General features: G+C 40.8%; 1 protein-coding gene and 1 pseudogene across 2 annotated transcripts; both read right to left on the bottom strand.

Annotated features, from left to right (window-relative positions):
- Window positions 1–783: 783 nt before the first annotated feature.
- LOC111976260 (acidic mammalian chitinase) lies at window positions 784–5943 on the bottom strand. Of its 2 annotated transcripts, XM_024005032.2 has the most exons (12): window positions 5855–5943; window positions 5584–5656; window positions 3985–4014; window positions 3531–3735; window positions 3336–3392; window positions 3008–3173; window positions 2696–2820; window positions 2422–2551; window positions 2107–2289; window positions 1717–1833; window positions 1404–1536; window positions 784–1292 (listed from the first exon to the last, which is right to left on the bottom strand). In XM_024005032.2, exons 2-12 carry the CDS (start codon window positions 5606–5608, stop codon window positions 943–945), a joined length of 1521 nt encoding a protein of 506 aa, XP_023860800.1. In that variant the 5' UTR covers window positions 5609–5656; window positions 5855–5943; the 3' UTR covers window positions 784–942. The 2 variants fall into 2 exon arrangements, with proteins under 2 accessions (XP_023860800.1, XP_023860798.1); XM_024005030.2 differs by lacking the exons at window positions 5584–5656; window positions 5855–5943 and having other exon boundaries at window positions 3985–4057.
- Window positions 5944–12450: 6507 nt separating this feature from the next.
- The window catches only part of LOC111976289 (neurofascin-like), a 29368-nt pseudogene continuing 20896 nt past the window's right edge, over window positions 12451–20922 (bottom strand).

The following is a 20922-nucleotide window of genomic DNA, read 5'->3' as shown; positions in this document are numbered from 1 at the left end:
AACTTCTTTGATCATTAGAAAGCAAATTACGGACTCCTCTTTAAATCGGCGTATTTCTCCAAAGCTCAGTTGTCCTGAGTCTGCACAACACTGCAAGGACCTAGACTCGGTCGAGACTCGGTCTCGACCTTCAAGTCTTTATTGAAGACTCATCTCTTCAGTAGGTCCTATGATTGAGTGTAGTCTGGCCCAGGAGAGATACTCTGAATGATCCYCTATAAAAAGCCAACTGACATTTACTCCTAAGGTGCTGACCTGTTTCACCCTCTACAACCACTGTGATTATTATTATTTGACCCTGCTGGTCATCTATGAACATTTGAACATCTTGGCCATGTTCTGTTATAATCTTCAACTGGCACAGCCAGAAGAGGACTGGCCACCCCTCATAACCTGGTTCCTCTCTAGGTTTCTTCCTAGGTTCCGGCCTTTCTAGCGAGTTTTTCCTAGCCACCGTGCTTCTACACCTGCATTGCTTGCTGTTTGGGGTTTTAGGCTGGGTTTCTGTACAGCACTTTGTGACATCAGCTGATGTAAGAAGGGCTATATAAATACATTTGATTGATTGAATTCATCAATCAAGTACAAGGGAGGAGCGAAAACCTGCAGACACCCTGTGGAATGAGTTTGACGCGTGACTTATACTAACTACATGGAAGTACTTTACAGTTGGGTTAACTGTGTAACAACAAACAAAAGTTTCAAACATTTCAAATGAAAGGAAGAGATTACAATCTCTTGGAATCGAGTCACAATAAGCAGCATCAATAACCATTACATAAAAACATTACAAATACTTTATTTTTTTGTATTATTCCATTGTAATTGGAGTGGATATTTTATCATTTAAATCTAAACTAGCCTTGGTACCATGAAACTGAGGTAAATGGTATACAGTATATCAGTTACTCAGGCTAGAATGTGTACATTAACAGAAAACACCTATGCCGGGCTCATGTTATACAAATTCCAGTCACAGCACTTGCATTTCTCGTTGAAAATAAGGTTAGCGGCGCACTTCTGGAGGTAGGTGTGTCCACTGGCGCACTGGTAGAAGGCATTAAGATCTTCCTTGTTACAGTACAGGCCGTCAGCTTTCCCCCCACAGAAGCCACTGCCGGGCAGAGGAGTGGAGGTGGTGGAGGGTACACTGCTGGTGGTGGTTCCTGGCAGTGGTGGCGGACGTGTTGTGGAAGGAAGGGGTGGCGGACGTGTTGTGGAATGAAGGGGTGGCGGACGTGTTGTGGAAGGAAGGGGTGGCGGACGTGTTGTGGAAGGAAGGGGTGGCAAATCTATAAAATACAGTTTGTTATTGACAAGCATGGAATGATACAATGTCATTGTTATACCAACCAAACCTTTTATGAGACATAAACCACAGTGCTCTAGTAATGGCTGCGTACCTGAGGCCAGAAGATAACGCAGATGGCTGATCAGGGGATAGTTGCCTTGCCCACAGAACTGTCCAGAAAAGTCATCCAGATCCAGAGCCCAGATCATGGCCCCTCCAAACTTGTTGTCTTTTAGATAGCGTGCCTATAAAATGACCAAATATTTTATTTCCCGAAACCATATAGCCTTCTACCGATCACCATGTAATCAATAACAAAGATTTTATGGTTGAATTGAGCAATAGACATTRGACTGCTAGAATTTACAGCAATCAACTGAAAGGAGATTCCTTTTGGCAGTGTATTAAGTAATATGATACCGTACCTTTATTTCAAAGCTTTCCCAGTTGTCATATCCCACCCACTCATTTCCTTTGGTGGCAAAGGGAACCATCTGATCCTCAATCAACTCAACAGTTGCTCCATTCAGGAAAGTACAGATCTGGTAGAAAAGAAAAATTAACATGTCATGAGTATGTTGGAAAACTGATCCTGACATAAAGAATACCTGTTGTTTTGAATTGGCCCTGAGTACAGTATACTGAAAGTGTGCATTGATGTATTGTGTTAATCAATTTTTTACATCCTAGTGTTTCACAATCTCCCGCGTTTCAAAAGATAGCATGTTAATGAACTCCACATTGGTAGAGTTTGGAGATCGCACCACCAGTGACAACTGTATTTGTAGTTTTGAACTTTGACCTCCCTCCCTGACCTCATAATAGGACCAGAAGCCGGCCTCGCGGGTATAGGGTCCAGCAGAGGCTGGTCCACTCGTTCTGGCTCCGACACCATTGTCTCCAGAGACAGTGCGGAATGTGCGCCCATAGGTGGCYAAACCCATCATCAGCTTCTCAACAGGGGTGCCCTGGTCCCTCCAGTACTTCATGGCAAAGTCCTTTGGAAAAGGAGAAAACATTCAACAACTATTTGACAAATAGTTAATGGTTTCTAAATGATTTATGGTTTCAAAAATAGTCAAATTAAATTTAAAAAAATGCTATTGTAAAGTTGTATTTTTTTAACTCACAACGTTGAAATACTTGTGCTCTCCTTCCTCTGCATCTGAAGCACCGCGGTAAAGGGGGCTGTTGTGGCGTGTGAATGGGTCCCAGGCTCCACCCATGTCATAGGACATCACATTGATTAAGTCCAAGTATCTGTTACACAGTCACACAAGGCAAAAGGTCACGAAATGTAACATGGAAAACACCAACTGGTAAAGGATGAACCTTCACAATAATTATTACTATACTAATCACCTATGGTGAATGAAGGCCCTCTGTTTTAAACATTGAACTCACTTTGCAACCTCTGCAATTTCATAACCGTTATCAATGTTTCCCTTCCCAGCAGCCACTGCAGCTGTGACCAGCAGCCTTGGTCTGCTGGTGTCAGCGGCTTCCTCCTCAAATGCCTCGAGCAACTCCTGGGCCCCAGAACCAAATGAGACAGTGTATTTTGTTAATGGTATGAAATAATAATATGACAACATTGTGCTGGATCAGTTAAAGTTGAACATAATTATTATGGTGCCCCATTAAATCTGTTACTCAGGATCTAAATATAATGCTTTCCAGATGTTTGATTATTACTACTGTGAATGTCAAACTGACCCTGCACAGCAGTGTAAACCTTTTCTTGTCCTCTGGGGGGCTCCCTCGTGCTCCAGGGTACTCCCAGTCCAGGTCCAGGCCATCAAAGCCATACATTCTCAGGAAACTGATGGATGACTGGATGAACTTCTGGCGATTGGCAGGTGTTGATACCATGATGGTGAACCTGAAAGGTTATTCAGTGTCAGTAATCATAATACTTGTAATTGTTATTATTCATTGGAAAAGCATAATGACCAATAGATACTTAAGAACATGTTTATTTCTTTCAGTAAAATACATTGAAACATGTACAACTTAATCATGGCTATATGACAACAATACTCACTGGCTGGACCCAAAGTTCCATCCACCAACTGCCAACAGGGTCTTCAGTGCAGGATTTCTTTCCAAGACAAGAAAGATTCATCAACACCCAATTTCATTGCATTTAAAGAGATGTGAATATGTAATAATTTTTGTAAATGCACAAAGTGCTGATGGAGAACATAAGACATCATATAGCTCAGCAGCTAAACCTCACTGCTTCTTCAGCCCATTGAAGGACTGGTAGAGAACATCGTCGTTCCACTCGTAGGTGACTAGCTCGTTGTTGTGGTTGATCATTGAGAAGGCATAGATCAGATGAGTGCAGAGGTTGGGGTCCACATTGGCCGGCAGATATTTCCCAGTGCCTGGTCTGTACTGGGACCAGTTGGTGAAGTAGCACACCAGTTTGGTTGATGACACTGTTGAGGATTTAAAATACTAGCATCAGGCCCCCATCAGAAATAAAGTGATAGACAGAGACGTTGACAGTGACTTTGTCTAGGATTGTATCAATTTCGTATGCTATGTACTGAGCAATGTTATTCAACAGTAAGTTATTTATTTTCTCCCTATGAATGTTACTTAACAATATCCTATTTTTGGTAGCTACAGTACAATTAAGTTGGGATAGACATCAAGAGTAACGCTGTAAGAACTACAAAACTTACCCATTTGAAGACACATCAAAACAGACAGTCCTGAAACAAAAATTAAACATTTGTTCATTAGACTAATCAAACAAGCTTATTTGCTTCCAGTTAACAAAGTACCCTACATGACCAAAAGTATGTGGACACCTGCTTGTCGAACATCTCATTTCAAAATCATGGGTGTTAATATGAAGTTGGTCCCCACTTTGCTGCTAAAACAGCCTCCACTCTTCTGAGCTTTCCACTAGATGTTGGAACATTGCTGCGTGGACTTGCTTCCATTCAGCCACAAGAGCATTAGTGAGGTCCGGCACTGATGTTGCCGCTCACAGTCGGCTTTCCAATTCATCCCAAAGGTGTTCAATGGGGTGGTGGTCAGGGCTCTGTGCAGGCCAGTCAAGGTCTTCCACACCGATCTCAACAAACCATTTCTGTATGGATCTCGCTTTGTGCACGGGGGCATTGTCATGCTGAAACAGGAAAGGACCTTCCCCTAACTGTTGCCACAAAGTTGGAAGCACAGAATCGTCTAGAATGTATTGTTAAAATGTCCCTACACTGGAACTAAAGGGCCTAGCCCGAACCATGAAATACAGCTCCAGACCTTTATTCCTCCTCCACCAAACTTTACAGTTGGCACTATACATTCGGGCAGGTAGCGTTCTCCTGGCAACCGCCAAACCCAGATTTGTCCGTCGGACTGCCAGATGGTGAAGCGTGATTCATCACTCCAGAGAACGCATTTCCACTGCTCCAGAGTCCAATAGCTGTGAGCTTTACACCACTCCAGCCAACGCTTGGCATTGRGTATGGTGATCTTAAGCTTGTGTGCGGCTGCTCGGCCATGGAAGGCCATTTCATGAAGCTCCCGACAAACAGTTATTGTGCTGACGCTGCTTCCAGAGGCAGTTTTGAACCGAGAACAGACAGTTTTTACACGCTTCAGCACTCCGCGGTCCTGTTCTGTGAGCTTGTGTGGCCTACCATTTCGCGGCTGAGCCGTTGTTGCTCCTAGACATTTCCACTTCACAATAACAGCACTTACAGTTGACCGGGGCAGCTCTAGCTTTTGCTTGAGTAAAAGTAAAGATAACTTAATAGAAAATGACTCAAGTGAAAGTTACCCAGTAAAATCCTGCTTGAGTAAAAGTCAAAAAGTATTTGGTTTTAAATATACAGTACTTAAGTATCAAAAGTAAAAGTATAAATCATTTCAAATTCCTTATTTTTTTATTTATTTACGGATAGCCAGGGGCACGCTCCAACACTCAGACATAATTTACAAACAAAGCATTTGTGTTTAGTGAGTCCGTCAGATCAGAGCCAGTAGGTATGAACAGGGATTGTCTCTTTAGGTGCTTGAATTGGTCTATTTTCCTGTCCTGCTAAGCATTCAAAATGTAACAAGTACTTTTTGGTGTCAGGGAAAATGTATGSAGTAGAAAGTACATTATATTCTTCAGGAATGTTGTGGAGTAAAAGTAAAAGTAGTCAAAAATATAAATAGTAAAGTATAACCCAAAAAATTACTTAAGCAGTGCTTTATCGTATTTTTACTTAAGTAATTTACACCACTGAAAATGTATAACAATATTTCATTGCCAGAATTTGACTTACCAACGAGAAGTGTTAGTTGGGCCATGATGAGTTTGTAGTTACACGGCCTCTCCTTACAAAACCGAAGAGGCACCTGGAAAAAATAAGCATTTTCATTTAATAGAACAAACCATGATGGTTAGAATGTTGTGTGTGGCTAGAGTGCGCCCGAGTGCGTCTGCACTGTCCAGCTTCAAGTTTAATGTGTTGCAATTATGTAACTGATGGTCGGGTGATAGTAAAACTATAATGCAATAATACTGTTAGTAAAAACATATAGCACAAGTCCTACCTGGTCCTCAGTGAGACACTGGATTGGTGTCTGAAAGAGAATACATCTCACCTTTTATACCGTTCTGATACGCCTGGGCCAAAGGCTACATACCTGTATCAGGAAGTGGCAACCTGGGGGAGATTGTTTGCTCTTGATCTGGATTAATCAGTGTCATCGTTTATGTTAGTTTCATTTAAGGATATAACCTGTCTGAATTGTATGAGAGATAGACCTATCTTTATGGTCAGATAAACAACCATGGATGATTGATATTGATGGTGAAATAAACCATCTCTATCCTCTGTATCAGCAACGTGGAATTGGAACATTCAGTCAGCAAATACATTTCAATATTCTTTAACTAGTTTAAGAGGTTTTAGTTTGAATATAAATATTCCACGCACTGGACCTATTGTAGTAGTTATCGTTCATTCACACATAATAGCTTTTGTTGGCCTTTCTCTTGGATATCTTTGATGTGAAGTTCACGCCATAAACAAAGAAATCAAAAAAGTACAGAAAAGGCCCAAAATCTTAGTAGAACAAACATTATGCAAGCTCCAGGCCATTGCATGAGAGACACGACAAGATAAACTGTCATAAAAATGCTAGTATTGATTGGTTTTAAGATAAGATTACCTTTGCTTCTTTTGTTGAAACTGGGAAGGTTGGCCCTTGGTTTTACTAATTGAGATCACATAACACAGAACAATACAGCCAATGCAAAACATAGGGAGGGGGATAATACTGTAGGTTCTGAGTAGTTTGTTAATGGGAGCAAGAGCTCAAGCTGCCCTGTGATTCAGGGCTGTAACAGAGGCCTTATCTCAGCCATAAAGAAGTTAGTTTTCACTGGGTTTTCATTCCCTTTAATATCCCGGCACTTGTAAATTTCTCTAATCTTTATGTAACAATTTGTTTATTTAGTTCATAGAGGTCTGATTATGTTGTCACGGCATCATACGTGTTGCTACATGAATAAAGTGGTTGTAGTCTATTTAATATAGCCCAATCACTCCGGAGATTAGAAAAGGCCAGCAACATTGCTTACGTTTACATTTTATTTATTCAAATCTATACTGAACAAAAATATAAAACGCAACATGTAAAGTGTTGGTCCCATGTTTCATGTGCTGAAATAAAAGATCCCAGAAAGTTTCCATATGCACAAAAAGCTTAGTTCTCTAAAATGTTGTGGGGGCCTGGCTCCCCAGTGGGTGGTCCTGGCTCCCCAGTGGGTGCGCCTGGCTCCCCAGTGGGTGGGCCTGGCGCCCCTGCCCAGTCATGTGAAATCCATAGATTAGGGCCTAATTAATTTATGTCAATTGACTGATTTCCTTATATGAACTGTTACTCAGTAAAATCGTTGAAATTGTTGCATGTTGCATTTATATTTTTGTTCAGTATATTAGCAAATTTGCCATACATGTTTGGCATGTCAACAACAAAAAATTGGCTAAAGCAGAAGCAGACTGACATCCAGGTTGATCATGTGTGAATGGTTGTAAGTGATCTTGAATGTCAGTCAGCTTCCTGTCTGTAAAGGTCAAGCAAACAGTCACACACAGTAGACTCCATACACAGAAGACTCCACAGACAGCAGACTCTCCAGACATGCTCATGTACTGACAACATTGCAACTCAATAATCCCTGACTGGGAGGTTTATTACAGTATGTTGTGTGCACCATTCAATTGAGAAAAGTATGATACTGTACTGTACACACTTACTATGATGGAAATATGCTGCTGACTTTTAAGCATTACCTGTCTTTACAGTAACTTTCATGGTTGGAATATTATGATTATGACAGTGTGATATCATTATGGTACAACAATAAAAAATCTTATGTTTGAAAATGTCTTTTCTAATTAAGCTCCTAGGTGTAGTTAATTTGAAATGTTTAAATCCTGACAACAGAGCACATTAGAACAGTGTTTTAATCCATTTGTGTATTCATTAGAGGACCATAAGTACAAAGTACATCTCTATCGGTTAATATTGTCAAAAATCACAAGGTACGTTAATGATTAGCAGAAAAGACAGAAATGACTGGATGCCATAAGAATGCACATTGTAGTTCTAGTAACCAAAACATCATTCTTATTTTGCTTGTCATGCTAGTGTACAAAGTGCAAAAATTAGCCTTGTTCATAGCATTTAAAACCCATATTCTATAAACCATAGATCAACATATAACAATTATACAATAAAGGTGCACAAGGGGAAATAAGGTAGGTACAGACATTTACATTTAACATTTACATTTAAGTCATTTAGCAGACGCTCTTATCCAGAGCGACTTACAAATTGGAAAGTTCATACATATTCATCCTGGTCCCCCCGTGGGGAATGAACCCACAACCCTGGCGTTGCAAGCGCCATGCTCTACCAACTGAGCCACACGGGACCAACATCAATTAGGGGTGTGTTTAGGTCTGTGTTTTAGACATTTTAAAAGCTAAAGATTAAATCTGCCAATCTCTGAAGAATGTTGAAGCAGTCCACAGTCCTGAAAGGTATGTATACAATGCCAATGTGTCATCATACCAATTACATCAGCTAAGATTCACAGATCAATGTTGAGACAAAGCAACAGACAAACAAGTCAAGGGTACAGTGCCCTGAAGATGGTACTATGATTTACTGCCATCAGGTAGAGATAAAGAGATCAAATCTACTTATCAATCCTACCAGGCCTAAACCAGTGATTTAGCAAAGAATCATTCATTAAGGTTTTTCTACCACTGTCATCATATAAATAGTTCCTCTACCAGGTGTCACTGCTTTTATCAACATGATAAACGTATCAGTGTATTCCTCCATCCAGTCAATATCTCTCCATTAGTATAAATATTACACACCCACATCAACATGTATGCACGTACGCACACACTTCCACACCCACATCAACATGTATGCACGTACGCACACACTTCCACTCCCACATCAAAATGTATGCACGTACGCACACACTTCCACACCCACATCAACATGTATGCACGTACGCACACACTTCCACTTCCACATCAACATGTATGCACATACGCACACACTTCCACATGTATGCACGTACGCACACACTTACACACCCACTTGAAAAACATGTACTTTCCACAACTTCATAAATACCACAGGCTGTAACCTTAATTTTCTTGTTAAAATGCTGTACCAACCCAGTGTCAATGCAGAGCATGAGAATAGAGGAACACAATCAGGCTCCAATCACATCATCTTGTGTGCCTGGAATTAAGAAAATATGGTGGATTTGCTTGGGAACACCTGTGTCCCCCAGTTAGTGGGCAGTGGGCATTTCGGACTCAATCAGTCTCGTATACAACTGTTTATAGAGGCGCTAGTTGAGCATTGCACCCATTCAGTGGCAAACTCCCTCAATTGTTTTTAGATGCATGCCAGCAAAGCCACAACACAACACTAAACAATACATTAATTGGAGTATAACGGTGACAAACGGTGCCCACATAAAGCTGTCCCAACAGCAGAGTCCCAACAGCAGTCCCAACACCTTACCACTGTTAAACCTGGCTATCAGKGGAGCCTTTTTTGCAGTAAAACAGTTTATTTAGCCTTTAAAAAATGTACTGCCTTTAAAAAAAACATAGCTGATATGGCTGACTTGCTTAACAAATGTGGTTTCTACTGACAATTGAGATGTACAAAATATAGCATAAAGGGACGACGAGCGTATAAGAGGCAATCCGTAATTAAGACATTAATGAGCGAGCTAGGACGGACGTAGTCAATATAACTATTTGTTCAGCACTTTTGAAATGTACAGAGACAGAATTCAGAACATGGACTGTTCTTACAGTATTCTCCCTGTACACCAAATCAGAACCATAGGATAAATGAAAGGGGCATATAAGCAGACAATGAAAGCTCTTACATTTCTCTAAAATAGGCTACATGTGCACCAACAAGTCAGAACAGTAGGCTAAATTATGAGGGGAAATGCGACAAAATTATTAGGGTTAGAGGCACATGGGCTACTAACAGCTTACTACACAACATACACTTAATATTGCTTTCTTAGCTACAGTATACAGTGTATTTGGAAAGTATTCAGACCCCTTGACTTTTTCCACATTTTGTTACGTTACAGCCTTATTCTAAAGTGGATTAAATAAAATAAAATACTCATTAATCTATACACGCCATAATGACAAAGTGAAACTGTTTTTAGAAATTTTAGCAAATGTATAAAAATAAAAAAATTACAGAAATACCTTATTTACCCAAGTATACAGACCCTTTGCTGTGAGACTCGAAATTGAGCTCAGGTGCATCCTGTTTCCATTGATCATCCTTGAGATGTTTCTACAACTTGATTTATTTCCACCTGTGGTAAATTAAATTGATTGGACATGATTTGGAAGGGCACACACCTGTCTACATAAGGTCCCACAGTTAACAGTGCATGTCAGAGCAAAAACTATGCCTTGAGGTCGAAAGAATTGTCCATAGAGCTCCAAGACAGGATTGTATCAGGCACAGATCTGGGGGAAGGGTATGCAAAAATTTCTGCTGCATTGAAAGTCCCCAAGAACACAGTTGACTCCAAGTTTGGAACCACCAAGACTTTTCCTAGAGCTCGCTGCCCGGCCAAACTAAGCAATCGGGGGAGAAGGGCCTTGGTCAGGTAGGTGACCAAGAACCTGATGGTCAATCTGACAGAGCTCCAGAGTTCCTCTGTGGAGATGGGAGAACCTTCCAGAAGGACAACCATCTCTGCAGCACTCCACCAATCYGGTCTTTATGGTATAGTGGCCAGACGGAAGCCACTCCTCAGTAAAAGGCACATGACAGCTCGCTTGGAGTTTGCCAAAATGCACCGAAAGGCTCTCAGACCATAAGAAACAAGATTCTCTGGTCTGATGAAACCAAGATTGAACTCTATGGCCTGATTGCCAAGCATCACGTCGAGGAAAACTGGCACCATCCCTATGGTGAAGCACGGTGGTGGCAGCATCATGCTGTGGGAATGTTTTTCAGCGGCAGGGACTGGGAGACMAGTCAGGATCAAGGGAAAGATAAACGGAGCAAAGTATAAAGAGATCCTTGATGAAAATCTGCTCCAGAGTGCTTAGGACATCAGACTGGGGCGAAGGTTCACCTTCCAACAGGACAATGACCCTAAGCACACAGCCAAGACAACTCAGGAGTGGCTTCGGGACAAGTCTCTGAATGTCCTTGAGTGGCCCAGCCAGAGCCCGGACTTGAACCCGATCGAACATCTCTGGAGTGACCTGAAAATAGCTGTGCAGCGACGCTCCCCATTCAACCTGAAAGAGCTTGAGAGGATCTGCAGAGAGGAATGGGAGAAACTCCTCAAATACAGGTATTCCAAGCTTGTAGCGTCATACCCAAGCAGACTCAAGGCTGTAATCGCTGCCAAGGTGCTTCAACAAAGTACTGAGTAAAGGGTCGAATACTTATGTAAATGTGATATATATATATTTTTTTTAATATACATTTGCAAAATTTTCTCAACTGTTTTTTGCTTTTTCATTATGGGGTATTGTGTGTAGATTGATGAGGGAAAATATATTGAATACATTTTAGAATGAGACTGCAACGTAAAAATGTGGAAAAAGTKAAGGGGTCTGAAAACTTTCTGAATMCACTGTACATATCTTCCTGGCATATTACATAATTTATGCAGTAACATACAATACATTTCTGGACTCACCTTGTTGTGCTGTGGTCACTTGAACAGGAAGGTGGTGCAGCYGGGTCCTTCGTGGGCAAAWTTTGTCATCAAAATCTGTCATTCTCTGAATTTATGGTGCTTTCAAGACAACTGGGAACTCAGAAAAAAACAAGGGCGAATGCTGATGTTACTGATCTTCAGGTTGGAGCTCTAGAAAGAGGTCCGAGTTCCCGACTTCGAAATCCGAGTTGCATGATCGTTGAAAATGTATTTTCCCAGTCTGAGCTATTTTTTTCAAAGTTTCCAGTTGTCTTGAACTCACTGAAGTCTGAGATTTCCCAGTTCCGAGTTTCCAGTTGTTTTTAAAGCGGCAGAACTCATGCTGGATTGACAGCATGACCAATGCTGAATGTTTATCCTTTTAAGCTGGGAAAAGAGACCCTTAAACCCAGACCTAGACCACACATCCACTCCACTGAATAGCAGGCTAGTGATTCTCTTCATATGACAAGGATTGAAAATGATTTGCCAGTAGATTCTAGGCTTGATTGATGATGATGATGACTACCAGCTTGCTAGCTAAGATTTTGACATGATCAGTCCAATCAAGGCTACTGTAGATATAACATGAATTGACGTCATTTTAACTGTGGCCAATGACCTTGAGTCTTCTTGGATGGCCACTTCTAATGTAACTCTATGGCAGCACCAAAGGGGCTTGAATTTTCGAGCTCTCCCTGTAGATTTTGCTGTGACGTAGTGTCCCAATGAGTGACAGAACACTGAGCCAATCACTGCGCAACTAGAGAACATTACCAACCCCTAAGCTTCGTATTTTCCGCTGGCTGCCCCACCACCACAGAAAGCACTGAGCTAGGCTGAAACACCTGCATTTTGGAGCTGCCTTACTCAAGAAGGCAAAAAAGAGACCATGTTTGTATGCAGCTTTATTAACTCAAATTTGTTTTATTTTACTTTGTTTGCAAACTAATGTGACACGTATTAATGCCAAAATAACATGCAAAACAGGCTCTGCCCGACCTGCCCTGAATGACAGGTCACCACAGCACCCATTGTAAGTCCTGTTTCCTTATGCAAATGAGTAGATGGGACTCATGGGGGAGAGGGCCTCCTGGCTCTTACTCTCCCTAAACTCTGGGTCTCTGTCATCCCTCTTGTGTCCAGTGTACTGGRCAATGAAGGAGCCGTCCTCGTTGAACTCAATCTCCCGTCCATCACCGTACTCCACCAGTCTGTCGTCACTCTCCGTCCATTTCATCATGGTGTCGACTGTCGCCTGACCCCTCCTGACTTTAGTCTCATCCTCCCTGGAAGAACAGTGAAAATATTAGAGGCTGTGTTATGGCTCCCAGCTTTCACCATACAGTTCTAGACATTAAAACAGACTGACTGGTTGTAATACTTACCGTTGGGCAGAMTAGGGAATGGTGTTGACACAGCTTATCCTGAAACGTTCACAAATATTGTTTATAATTTGTGTAGAGAGCTACATTGTTGAAGAACATTTCAATGAATTATCAACGATTTTAGGATATTTTAATCAAGTCACTTAAACCATTAACTTGTTTCAACAGCGATAGCATGTTGAAATGCAGACTACCTAAACGTTTATTTTAGTTCCAATTTATTGGTTATAAATATAAAATACAGTCAATATATAAGTAAAATAATACAGTAGAAATGGTGTACATGGTGTAGACTTGCGTTAGTGTTCATATTATCATACCTTTACAGAGACCTTCAGTAGTCCAAAGGAAGAATGTGAAAACATTAGTAGTCAGAATAGAGAGATCAATTCTAAGGATTGGGGAGTTATCAGGAAAAATACATTGTTCTGAAATAACGACAACACTGAATGGTACAATATTGTTAGGAAATTGAATGATTTGTTTCCCTGTTGAGTATTATTACCACACCATATTACAGTATGGATGGGTCTTTCTATAAACTAGAGTACCAGTGAGCAACTCTTGCAGTGTACAACTGTTTGGAGCTGTTACAAAGACATTCATGATTTTTATTTTCATGTGGATAAATGAAGATATAAGGGGGAACATAGATACATTCTATATAATTCATGATTTGAATCAAAACCTATGTTTAAACCGTTTTATTTGTGTTTGGGGTCTTCACAGATTTGGTTAAAATCGTGTGACATAAAACAATACCCTTCTTTCCTTATATTTATGATACGGTTTGTTGGTTTATCGTTGGTTTAGCATTTAACAATTGAATTACACATTGACCTTGATCCTGTGAAATTCCTGGACATTGTTATTTTTTTTTGGTATGGAGATCTCGGAAGTGTACTGTAACATCTTAACATTTCATATCTCCATATGTTGTGGTGTGAAAACAGTTTTCATCGGCACACATATTCAAAATAATGTATGTGATTGCAAAATACAATGTTTCAAACAGAAAGGGGTCAATAACATACGCACTATACACAAACATGGATTTAGTACTGTAGATATGTGGTAGTGGTGGAGTAGGGGCCTGAGGGCACACAGTGGGTTGTGAAATCTGTGACTGTATTGTATAAACTGCCTTAATTCTGCTGGACCRCAGGAATAGTAGCTGCTGTCTTGACAGCAAAATAAATACAAATACAAACTTTAATATGATGAATAAAATAAACATTTATACTGTCATTAAGGTTCTTCAATAAGTACTCATAATAGTTGTTTGATGCCCGTTTGATGTCTAGCTGTTTAGTTACATGGGGACATTATCACGCAACATCAGCTGATTCAGGAATTTTCTGAATGACTGATAAGAGCTTGTGTGAAACTACACGTGATTTAACAACAGCCAAAGTGCGGGAATTAACTGTAGGATTTACAGAACATTTGATGTCTATGTTTTTAGCCTACTTCGTGGACAATGTACATTTTCCATGTACGTTTTGTTAGTTTATTTTCCTAGGTAATACAGAGAAATTGGGAACGTGAAAACTGCCTGTTTATTCGTAAAAAAAAGTATTTACAACAAATATTTGCATATAAAACAAAAAAACTACTTGATATTTTGATGTTCAAATGTGTGTGGGGTTAAATATGAAAGGTCAAGTGCAGAGCCAACACTTCCTGTCCTAAGAGGTCACCCTTCTAACTCCATTCTATTAATTGATTTATTAATAGCTGCCCATACCGTGCCACAGTGCCAAGATAAAGTAAGATTTCTTCATTTCTGCATAAGATTTAGTGTGTATTAACTTATGAACTGCTGTTACTGTAAATGGTTAGCTGACTGATATATCCTAGCTACCTAGCTAACCATTGGTAATCTTAAATGATGCAAAACAACCAAAACAGTACCTATTGCTAGACTAGAGATATGCCCTAGCTATAGTTAGTCAGTGGTTGCACATCTAACTAGCTGAAATGAAGCAAGCGTGTGAATAGTAGGCATGTAAATATATCCTTTCACTGTTTACAGCAGGTCTCTAGCTACCCACAKCTGTCTGATCAGCCTGATAGGGTGCCGTGGGTGTGTACAGCCTGTGTGTATAGCAATGGAATTAAACATCCAACCAATGCTTCAAGTGTCGTGCTGTAGATCCACCATCCACCCGAAGGGTTGTGGCGTCCTGTCCAGAAACTACCCCTAGCCTCTACCCCTAGACACTTGTGGAGATCTGAGAGGATTGGACAGGTGTAAGCAATACCGCCAAAATTCCTCCAAGCCTATCAAAGGGTAAGGTGGGGCTCTCACCATGTCTCCATCAATCCCTCTCAGATCTCCACATGTGTCTAGACTCTGGGCAGTAGGGGCTAGGGGTTATTTCTGGACAGGCCATGGGTATTATGGTAGCTCAGTCAGTCTGGCACTGTCAAAAAAATMTAATAACTGTCAAATGCTTGTTTCCTCTATCCTTGGGAGAATCTCAATTACATTTCCTTGATTTGTTGCATSCTCTCTCCTCATCTCCTTCTCAAAACCCATTGGACAAGAATGTCAGAGTTCCCTCCTCTCTCACCTTCTTATCTAATGGGTTTTAATGAGGCGGGGAGAGAGGACATGAGGAATGAAGGAAATGCAATTGAGATTCTCCCCCTGTTTCCTCCAATGCACTTTCAAGGAGAGGCAAGGAGTGGAGGAAACAAGGACAGAGGAAGCAAGAATGTGATGTCTAGTTTTCACCCACACCCACATACACACACACCTACACACACTGTCTTGTACAGCTAACCTTGTGGGGGGACACAATATTCCCTAACCCCTAAACCTAACCCTAACCTTATCCCAAAAACCTAACCCTAAACCTAACCCTAACCTTAACCCAAAAACCTAACCCTAAACCTAACACTAAACCTAACCCTAGCTCCTAACCCGAACCCTTTACGTAATTCTAACCCTGAAACTAATTCTAACCTTAACCCTAAACCCCATAGAAATAGCATTTGACCTCATGGGGATTAACAAGGTCAAATTTTTGTTTGTTTACTATTCTTGAATAGTTAAACACGTTCACACACACACCTACCTTAAAGAGTTTACTAATTCTAATGATTTCGCCAATAATTTGAATGATTATTGGTTATTATTATAGTCAATTATTTTGTTGACAGAACACGTATTATATTATTAGCATGGCTTTAAATGATAGAGAAGTTGACTAAAGCACAAACAGACCTGGCTACTAGGCATGACAAAGAAACATGCAGTGTCCATGTTTCATGTGACATTTTGAATGACATGTAGATGTTTTGTTGTTTCTAGGAGTTATGGTGTTTCTAGGAGTTATGGTGTTTCTAGGAGTTATGGTGTTTCTAGGAGTTATGGTGTTTCTAGGAGTTATGGTGTTTCTAGGAGTTATGGTCTCATTGTGCCCATCTAGACTCTTATTACTGTAATTATACATGTGAAGATGCAAGAAAATCATGTTTAAATGTATATCAAACCATTTCAAAATGTTGACCATGATGTCACACATTGGCCCATTTATTTATAGAAAGACCCGAATACATTTTCATATGACTGTAGATTACTGTTCATGTGGAAGGTTTTAGATACCATAGTTGGCTTGAAGGGAAACTGACACGATCAGCACTACCTCACAAAATGATTATACATGATGTACGTGGTTGACTTTGACCTACACAAATCCTGCATTAGCACTATTGATACTTATCTCAAGTCAAGGTTCTCAGTTGATTTTCAGCCAGTTCTTTTATATTGCCTACCGATAGTCAAATGATCCCTCCTGATCTTTATCATCCACCGACTCCAATGTCACTTCTTTCTTGTCCCATACTGAAAATAAAAAGCTCTGTCTTGTTACTCTGACCAAATATAATATAAGCACTGCATACTTAGGGTAAATATATCCTATCCATTAGCTAATTTAGCACAAGCTTTATGCTAGTAAATTAACTATAGTATTAGGTCTGTTGGATCTGTCTCTCCATCTAAGAATGTTGGTCCTCTAATGGAGAAGTCTTGTGGACTATAGTATTGCTACAGTACCTCGGTATTTCCGCCCTCGGCTCCTCTTGATAAAGCAGACGACCAGCAGGATGAGCACGAAGAGGGCCACAGCACACATCACACCAATGACCCAGCCCTGAGTGGAGAGGTCCACCTGCTCCCGTGCATTAGCTGTATGTAAACACACACACACGATTAATTGTCATGATAAAATCTGTAGGTGTGTGAATGTTTAATGGCTTGTAATTGTGTGTTGTGGTTGACCTGTGGTGTTTTACCTTCAGTTGTATAATGGGGTGATTCCTCTGTGTACCACTCTCCTACCCCGAGTCTAGTCTGTGCTGCTATGGTGAATCTATYGCGGGTGTAGCGATCATATCGGCGCACAAATTCCTCAACACGCAATTCCTCCTCCCGGGTTGCGTTCACTGTGGAGGGAGAGCACACCAGGGAGCCAAGAGAACTTGATTTAGAGACCCGTTTTACCTACTGTACCCACTTTGTTTACCTGACTGACGATGAGTAAGTCTTCCTACCTGTCTGATATTTCAGTATGTATCCGGCGATGATGCCATTGGGCTCTGCAGGAGTGTCCCAGTCCACCCAGATAGTGTCCAAATGTCTCTGCTGGATTCTGAAGAATCTTGGAGCAGAGGGTGCTAGAGACAAATACAATTACGTTTAATTTTATTTGTCACATGCTTTCTAAACAGGTGTAGACTAACAGTGAAATGCTTACTTACGGGCCCTTCATAACAACGTAGAGAGAAAAAAAGAGATAGAATAAAAACATTATAACACAAGGAAGAAATACACAATGAGTAACAATAACTTTGCTATATACACAATGGGTAACAGTACAGAGTCAATTTGCAGGGATACAGGGTAATTGAGGAAGATACTGTATGTACATACAGTGTATTCGGAAAGTATTCAGACCCCTTGACTTTCTCCACATTTTGTTATGTTACAGCCTTATTCTAAAATTGATTAAATAGTTTTTTCCGTCATCAATCTACACACAATACCCCATAATGACAGAGCAAAAACAGGTTTTTATAAATTTTGAGAAATTAAAAAATATATAAAAAACAAATATAATTTACTTAAGTATTCAGATCCTTTACTCAGTACTTTGTTGAAGCACCTTTGCAGCGATTACAGCCTCGAGTCTTCTTGGGTATGACGCTACAAGCTTGGCACACCTGTATTTGGGGAGTTTCTCCCATTCTTCTCTGCAGATCCTCTCAAGCTCTGTCTGGATTGGATGGGGAGCGTCGCTGCACAGCCATTTTCAGGTCTCTCCAGAGATGTTCGATCGGGTTCAAGTCCGGGCTCTGTACTTTGCTCCATTCATCTTTCCTCAATCCTGACTAGTATCACAGTCCCTGCTGCTGAAAAACATCCCCACAGCATGATGCTGCCACCACCGTGCTTCACCGTAGTGATGGTGCAAGGTTTCCTCCAGATGTGATGCTTGACATTCAGGCCAAAGAGTTCAATCTTGGTTTCATCAGACCAGAGAATCCATACCACCCTGCATACCACTGCTGGCTTGCTTCTGAAGCTAAGCAGGGTTGGTCCTGGTCAGTCCCTGGATGGGAGACCAGGTGCTGCTGGAAGTGGTGTTGGAGGGCCAGTAGGAGGCACTCTTTCCTCTGGTCTAAACAAAGATCCCAATGCCCCAGGGCAGTGATTGGGGACACTGCTCTGTGTAGGGTGCCGTCTTTCGGATGGGATGTTAAATGGGTGTCCTGACTCTCTGAGGTCATTAAAGATCCCATGGCACTTATCGTAAGAGTAGGGGTGTTAACCCCGGTGTCCTGGCTAAATTCCCAATCTGGCCCTCAACCATCACGGTCACCTAATAATCCCCAGTTTACAATTGGCTCATTCATCCCCCTCCTCTCCCCTGTAACTATTCCCCAGGTCGTTGCTGCAAATGAGAATGTGTTCTCAGTCAACTTACCTGGTAAAATAACGGTAAAATAAATAAATAAATAAAATCTTGTTTCTCATGGTCTGAGAGTCCTTTGGGCTGTCATTTGCCTTTTAATGAGGAGTGGCTTCCGTCTGGCCACTCTACCATAAAGGCCTGATTGGTGGAGTGCTGCAGAGATGGTTGTCCTTCTGGAAGGGCCACCCGTCTCCACAGAGGAACTCTGGAGCTCTGTTTGAGTGGCCATTGGATTCTTGGTCACCTCCCTAACCAAGGCCCTTCTCCCCCGATTTCTCAGTTTGGCTGGGCGGCCAGCTCTAGGAAGAATCTTGGTGGTCCAAACTTCTTCCATTTCAGAATGATGGAGGCCACTGTGTTCTTGGGAACCTTCAATGCTGCATACTTTTTTTGGTACCCTTCCTCATATCTGTGCCTCGACACAATCCTGTCTCGGAGCTTTACAATTCCTCCGACCTCATGGCTTAGTTTTTGCTCTTGGGGCGGCAGGTGCCTAGTGGTTAGAGCGTTGGGCCAGTTAAATAAAGGTAAAATAAACATGCACTGTCAACTGTGGGACCTTATATAGACAGGTGTGTGCGTTACCAAATCATATCCAATCAATTGAATTTACCACAGGTGGACTCCAATCAAGCCGTAGAAACATCTCAAGGATGATCAATGGGAACAGAATGCACCTGAGCTCAATTTCGAGTCTCATAGCAAAGGGTCTGAATACTTATGTAAATAAGGTATCTGTTTTAGTTTTTTTATACATTTGCAAAAAAATCWAAAAATCTGTTTTCGTTTTGTCATTATGGGGTATTGTGTATAGATTGATCAGGAAAAATMTGTATTTAATCCATTTTAGAATAAGGCTGTAACGTAACAACATGTGGAAAAAAGGGATGAGGTCTGAATACTTCCCGAATGCACTGTATACCTATAAAGGGATAAAGTGACTAGGGAACAGCATAGATAATAAACAGTAACAACGTGTATGTGATGTGACTAGGGAACAGGATAGATAATAAACGTAACAGCAGTGTATGTGATTGATAAGGGAACAGGATAGATAATAAAAAGTAAACAAACAGCGTATGTGATGTGCTAGGAAACAGGATAGATAATAAACCAGTAACAGCAGTGTATGTGATGTGACTAAGGAACAGGATAGATAATAAAAAGTAACAACAGTGTATGTGAGTGGCTAGGGAACAGGATAGATAATAAACAGTAACAGCAGTGTATGTGATTGACTAGGGAACAGCATAGATAATAAACAGTAACACAGTGTATGTGTATGTGACTAAAGGGAAACAGGATAGATAATAAACAGTAACAGCAGTGTATGTGATGTGACTAGGGAACAGCATAGATAATAAACAGTAACAGCAGTGTATGTGATGTGTAAAAAGAGTCAATGCAGATAGATAAAGAGTTTACCAATAGCTACCCGGACTAAATATTAACACTATAAACACCTGTCCTTTCAGCCTATAAGTACCCTCTAGAGAACGTTCCCGGGCGTCTCTTAATCTGGGATATGTGGGACGGTAGCGTCCCACCTGGCCAACATCCAGTGAAAATGCCAAGTGCCAAATTCAAATAAATTACTATAAAAATGTAACTTTCATGAAATCACACATTCAATATACCAAATTAAAGCTACACTTGTTGTGAATCCAGCCAATGTGTCAGATTTCAAAAATGCTTTACGGCGAAAGCAAACAATGCTATTATCTGAGGATAGCACCCCAGCAAACAATCACAGACCATCATATTTCAACCCTCCCGGTTGAAATACACAAAATGCAGAAATAAAGATATAATTCATGCCTTACCTTTGACGAGCTTCTTCTGTTGGCACTCCAATATGTCCCACAAACATCACAAATGGTCCTTTTGTTCGATTAATTCCGTCTATATATATCCAAAATGTCCATTTATTTGGCGCGTTTGATCCAGAAAAACACCGGTTCCAACTCGCTCAACATGACTACAAAAGTTACCTGTAAGCTTTGT

This window comes from Salvelinus sp. IW2-2015, linkage group LG17 (genome assembly GCF_002910315.2).
Source record: "Salvelinus sp. IW2-2015 linkage group LG17, ASM291031v2, whole genome shotgun sequence".
Lineage (NCBI taxonomy): Eukaryota > Metazoa > Chordata > Actinopteri > Salmoniformes > Salmonidae > Salvelinus > Salvelinus sp. IW2-2015.
Note: the sequence above shows the minus strand (reverse complement) of the source record. Positions and strands in the feature narration are given on the sequence as shown.